General features: G+C 47.0%; 1 protein-coding gene across 1 annotated transcript; it reads left to right on the forward strand.

The window, feature by feature from the left end:
• Positions 1-834: 834 nt before the first annotated feature.
• LOC129066307 (MAP/microtubule affinity-regulating kinase 4-like) lies at positions 835-2,490 on the forward strand. Its single transcript, XM_054567848.1, has one exon. The coding sequence runs from the start codon at positions 835-837 to the stop codon at positions 2,488-2,490; it is 1,656 nt and encodes a 551-aa protein (XP_054423823.1).
• The last annotated feature ends 3,580 nt before the right edge of the window (positions 2,491-6,070 follow it).

The following is a 6,070-nucleotide window of genomic DNA, read 5'->3' on the forward strand; positions in this document are numbered from 1 at the left end:
CATAGGGCGCCATTGTGATGCAGTCGCAAGCTGCGACTATATATACAGGCCTGGCTGGGCTGAGATTTTTGTCCGTTGATGCCCAGGAAGCTGATTGTAGTGACCTGTTGGACTTGGACTGCCCAGCCGTTGCTGTTGCTTTTCCAGTTTGTTACCTTTTTTGGTCATTTTTTAATTTGCCTTTATTATTTTTTTTCTTTTTTTAATTTTATTGATTTGCCTTTATTGTGTTTTTTCTTTTTTTAATTTTATTTGCTTTGTTCTTTTTGTGTGACTTTCTTTTCTTCTTTTGTTTTCCTTGTTGCTTTTCCAGTTTGTTATCTTTTTTGGTCATTTTTTAATTTGCCTTTATTATTTTTTTTCTTTTTTTAATTATATTGATTTGCCTTTATTGTGTTTTTTCTTTTTTTAATTTTATTTGCTTTGTTCTTTTTGTGTGACTTTCTTTTCTTCTTTTGTTTTCCTTGTTGCTTTTCCAGTTTGTTATCTTTTTTGGTCATTTTTTAATTTGCCTTTATTATTTTTTTTCTTTTTTTAATTATATTGATTTGCCTTTATTGTGTTTTTTCTTTTTTTAATTTTATTTGCTTTGTTCTTTTTGTGTGACTTTCTTTTCTTCTTTTGTTTTCCTTGTTGCTTTTCCAGTTTGTTATCTTTTTTGGTCATTTTTTAATTTGCCTTTATTATTTTTTTTCTTTTTTTAATTTTATTGATTTGCCTTTATTGTGTTTTTTCTTTTTTTAATTTTATTTGCTTTGTTCTTTTTGTGTGACTTTCTTTTCTTCTTTTGTTTTGTTTTTGTTTTCCTTTTTTTTCCTTTGGTTTTATGTCACAATGACTAATGTACTTGAAGCCATCGCCCGCCTTAAGGAGCGCTTTATTGGCAACTATGTGTTCCTGCGCACCATCGGCAAAGGGTCCTTTGCCAAGGTGCGGTTGGCCCGCCACAGGTTGACGGGTAGGGAGGTGGCCATCAAAGGCATTAGCCATCGTGACATAAGTAGATACTTTGATGAAACACGTAGCCTCAAGCGTCTAAATCACCCCAACATAGTAAAATTATTTGAGGTGATTGCCACTCAGGAGTACGTTTACATTGTCATGGAGCACGTGAGCGGAGGGGACCTAAGGGAACACCTGCACCGCCACGGCCGCATGAGCGAGGGGCAAGCCCGAGCCATCTTCCGTCAGGTCGTATCCGCGATGCAGTATTGCCACCAGCAGGGAGTCGTCCACCGGGACCTGAAACCAGATAACATCCTCATCGATGGTGAGGGGAACATCAGAGTGGCCGACTTCGGCTTTGCGAGGGTGTTCACTAACTACGAGTTGAGTACCTACTGTGGCACCATATCTTACATGGCCCCAGAAATCTTGAGGAGTGAAATCTATGACGGCCCGAAGGCGGACGTCTGGAGCCTGGGGGTGGTGTTGTACAGAATGTTGGTGGGGGAGTTTCCGTTTGAGGGGGGCTCTTACGGGAAAACTGTGCAAGCAATACTAAGGGGGAATGTCAGTCTGCCGGACTTTCTTTCGGAAGAAAGTAAAAGCCTATTGAAAATGTTATTTACCCTCGACCCCATGAGAAGGCCAACCCTAAGCGATGTGATGAGCGACCCATGGATAAACATGGGACAAGAACAGGAGCTGAGGCCGTACAGTGAGCCACCTGGGGGTGACATTGACCCCCAGGTGGCAGCGATAATGGAGGGCCTAGGCTTTAAGGAGGAGGAGATAAAGAACTCCCTCTCCAAAAAATACTACGACAGTGTAATGGGTACTTACCTAATCTTGAAGACAGTGAAAGACACGAGGAAGGTCCTCACCATCCGGGTGAGGCCCTACTCCCCCCCTGAGTCCGACAGCGGGACGGAGACAGAGGAGGCTGTCATTTCCTCCAGCCGCCTGGGGTCGCTAACGAGCACTCCCTCGAGCGCCGAAAAGCAGCTTCCGGCCCCCCCACCCAGCCCAGCGTCCGGCCGCAGCGCGTCCCTAGCCAGACGGGAGTTGAGGACGGCCACCCCCTCCGCAGAGGGAACCACCGCTGACTCCAGCCTCCAGCAGCCTGACGGGGAGACCACCACCTCCGCAGAGGGAACCACCGCTGACTCCAGCCTCCAGCAGCCTGACGGGGGGACCACCCCCTCCGCAGAGGGAACCACCGCTGACTCCAGCCTCCAGCAGCCTGACGGGGGTACCCCAGGCCTCCAGCAACCTGACGGGGGGACCCCAGGCCTCCAGCAGCCTGACGGGGAGACCCCAGGCCTCCAGCAGCCTGACAGGGAGACCCCAGGCCTCCAGCAGCCTGACGGGGGGACCCCAGGCCTCCAGCAGCCTGACGGGGGGACCCCAGCCTCTCCCTCTGGCCACAGTCCGGGCTGGCAGCGGGTGGCTCGGCGAGCCTTCGGTTTTTGCCTCAACATGTTCTGCTGCTGCGGGCCAGCCAGGAAGAAGCTGCGTCTCCGAAGGACGCAGGTGAAGCCGACGTGAGGCGCGGTGGCGCAGGAGCTGAGCCAAAAGCGGGCCGCAAGCAGCTGCAGGACAGACGGTGCCACAGACACACGCTGTGTGTGCAGGTGCGAGGACTCGGTCCGGTGGACGGCGGAGGTGCGCACACGGGCGGAACACGCGGAGAAGCCACCCTCGCTGCGGGCCCATCCCTTGGCCCCGACGAATGGACTGTTTTTCTCCCCTCCCCGCTCTCCTTGGCTCCCATGTTTGTGGGGGTTCTTATTAAAGCTTTTGGTTTTTCCAAATGTTGTAATAAACTTGATGATTTACAAAGATGTATCGGATACTTTGCTTTTTATCTTCTTTGCACAGAATTGGGGCTGTGTGTGCTGTAGTTTGAGAAGCGTGTGGCCGTACTTGGCCGTTCATACGGGAACTCCCAACAGTAAGGCATGCGGTGTTGCAGGGAAAAGGGAAAAGGCCAGCGCCCAGCATGCTGGGCAGGCTCCACACACCAGGGCACCGCCGGCGGGGACCAGGCAGAGGCCTCCATTGTCATGCAGCTGATGGCCTGGGTGCTCGATGACATCAGCAGGGACCCTTTCTGACCTCTTGCCTTTGCTTCCTTCCCTCTGGCCTGGCATCATTCTCAGGGCGGCTTCCCCTTTATGCGAGTCAGAGTCAGACGCGAAAAGCTCTGGAGGAAGAGCGCTGCGGGCGCCCGAGCCCAGTGAGCTCCGGTGGGAGCGGCGGGAGGTGGGGCTGCGGACGGAGGGCAGAGCTCCGGGGCCCGGGGCCGGGTGTGGGCTTTACTCCGAGAACAGTGATCACCCCGGGAAGAGTTTTACCCAAGGAAGTAATAAACCAGTAAATTGTGGAGAATATTCTTCCTCCGCAAGCGTTTTTATCTATTTCTACATATGAGAAGACTCACCAGGCAGGGCAGGTTTTCCTATAAGCACTGAAGACATATGAGTCGGAAACCGTATGTGTTTTTCCCACTTGAATCCTTGCCACCCCAGTTCCCTGAACACTTAGAAATGCAATGAATACATCGTTTTCAAAGGGAAAGGCCTCCCTGCCTCTGTGGAGCTCATTTGTTGTTCTTACACCGCCGATTAGCTGATCTGCTTGTCCTCAGCTCTGAGGAAGCTGCCGCCTCCATTTCATTCGTCTGTCCTCCTGCCCTGAGACCCCAACATCATGTGGCATAGACCTACGTGTGACTCTCATCACTTGGTATTGTCATAAGTGGTTTCCTTCCCCTCCTTGCTCTGAAGAACTCAGCAATGGGTTCTTTGGGGGCTGGGAACGCTCTTGCTCACCTTTGTATTCCGGTCATTATCAGAAAGCCAGGTCCAGGGGAGGTGCTCGGAAAACGATGGCCAGGTGACCCATCAACCTGGTGACTATACAGTGGGTTGTCCCAAATCAGGACACACTGGAGTGTACGAGGGAATGTGAATAGTGATTACGCTGAAACAACAGTGTGAGACTGGGCTGGGATCGAACTGGGATGTATGCACCTCGGTGAACGTTGAAGAGCATTATGAACGAGATGGTGAAGTCCCTGGGGGTCTTCAGAGGGCACTCAGGCTCACTCCATGTGCTCGAACTGCTTTCAACAAATGTCTCCAAAACATGGGAGACACCATAATATAAACCATGTTTGTAAGTAGCAAGGGCATCAAGATTAAGTAATGCAGATTCACACTTTCATAATCTAATTTCCTTTTCAATTCTACTTTAGTATTTTTAATAATTATAAAGAGAAGCTCTCAGTTTGGTGCTAGATTATCTTTAACGCCCTCAAACTCCCTCCAATCTTCATTTTTAAGTGAAAAGTAAACCTCAGGAGAGGACCTTTGAATAAGAAATGATATTTGACTGGAATTTAATACTACTGTGTTAATTATATTTATTTTACACTTTCCTTTTCTTCATCGTGAATTATGATTATTGTCCAGGTACGATTGGGATATAGAATTTCATTTTAATTTAATCTTTTGAGGTAAAGATGAAAAGATTTAAGATATATATGATAAAGCTCATACACAAATTTTGGCAAAAAAAGCATAAAGTTGATGTGACAATGACTGAAGTTTGGAAAACTCAATGAGATTATTCCCAGACTGTTTCTAAGCCTTGAAGGTCCACATTTTTTTGAAAAATATTTATATGAAATTAATTTAAAATAATTTAGGAAAATAAATGTCATGAGCATGCATTACTTTTATTTATTTTCACAATCTTTTTCTCATTATAAAGATTACACATGCTTATTGTTGGAATGTGATCCTGGAAAATTCATAAGAGCAAAAAGATAGTCAAAAAGTGAAACACATACACAAAACAGAATAACACAATTCAGGGGAAAAAATTCAATATATGAAGGGTTTGGGGGTATTTTGGTAGCAAATTACTTCATTTGAAGGAATGGTACAAATGAAGGACGTAAGTGGATGATTTGGTACAAGTTGTAGAAAAGGTGAAGGTCACTCCGACATGCACATACTGCTTCAGTGACCAGGGAAGTACGCCCACGGCTGTGGGAAGGCCACCTAAGGCCGGGCTCTCTGTACTGTCTCCCAGAGTGTGTTTGTCAAAGAGATCCTCTGCCGTGCCAGACTCAGGGGCCCCCAACCTGTGCAGGTGGGATACTTGGTCACCCAATTCTTTGATGAATTTCTCCTGCTCATTCACGTAGTGAGTCTCCATGAAGTCACACAAATGAGGGTCATTTTCTTCAGTGGCCAATTTGTGTAAGTACAGAAGTGACTGATTCACACTTTTTTCCAAGTGTAATACACACTCCATTGCATTCAACCCATTCTCCCAGCCACCACGGTCTGGTCCTTTAATATCCTGAAGCATGATTTGGCCACCTCATTGGTTCTGCAGCTTCATCAGTTTCTCAGCATGTTCCCTCTGCTCATGAGATTGGTGAAGAAAATACTTGGCCAAGTTCTACAAAGCCACCTCATCATGGTCGGAGCAGTAAGATGTGGACGGGCACACGTAGCAAACACAGAGCTCCAGGTTGACCTGGCAGCTGATGGCAACTTCCGAGTCCTGGTGGCAGTTCTGGTGCAACTGCTAGGTGGACGTGGTCGTCACGACGGGCGGCTGAGGACAGGCGGCTTCGCGGTGCTGCAGTGGTGGCGGGGGCCTTTGGGAGGTCCAAAGGCACTGTGAGGAGGTGGCAGGGGGATGGCCCTGGGCAGCTGGCTGGGATGGGGGGTCGAGCACCCGGTTCCATTCAAGCTCTGTTAAAGCAGGAAACCACAGTGACTCTCGGTTAAGATGGTTGGGAGTTGTTTTTTAACTTAATAATTGTAGTAATTTTGAATTCTAAAATGTTAATACATATGTAAATCTGAGTTTACATCAAGGAAAGAAAAGCAATATGGTTTTGTTTATTAAAAACAACACTAGAGTGACTTATCAAGCCTTCCTTTATATGCTTAAAAGTTTAATTGATTCAGAATTTATATACATGTAATATTTAGTCCCACACTTAGCCAGTAAGTTAAGACTCGTCTTTACTGAATAAAATTTCATACAATTTCAATCAGTTATAGTGAAATGAGTGAAGGGTTGTTTTTTGTTTGTTTGTTTT

The sequence above is a fragment of the Pteronotus mesoamericanus genome, unplaced genomic scaffold, assembly GCF_021234165.1.
Source record: "Pteronotus mesoamericanus isolate MK-2021 breed Mesoamerican mustached bat unplaced genomic scaffold, CSHL_Meso_final contig_2, whole genome shotgun sequence".
NCBI lineage: Eukaryota > Metazoa > Chordata > Mammalia > Chiroptera > Mormoopidae > Pteronotus > Pteronotus mesoamericanus.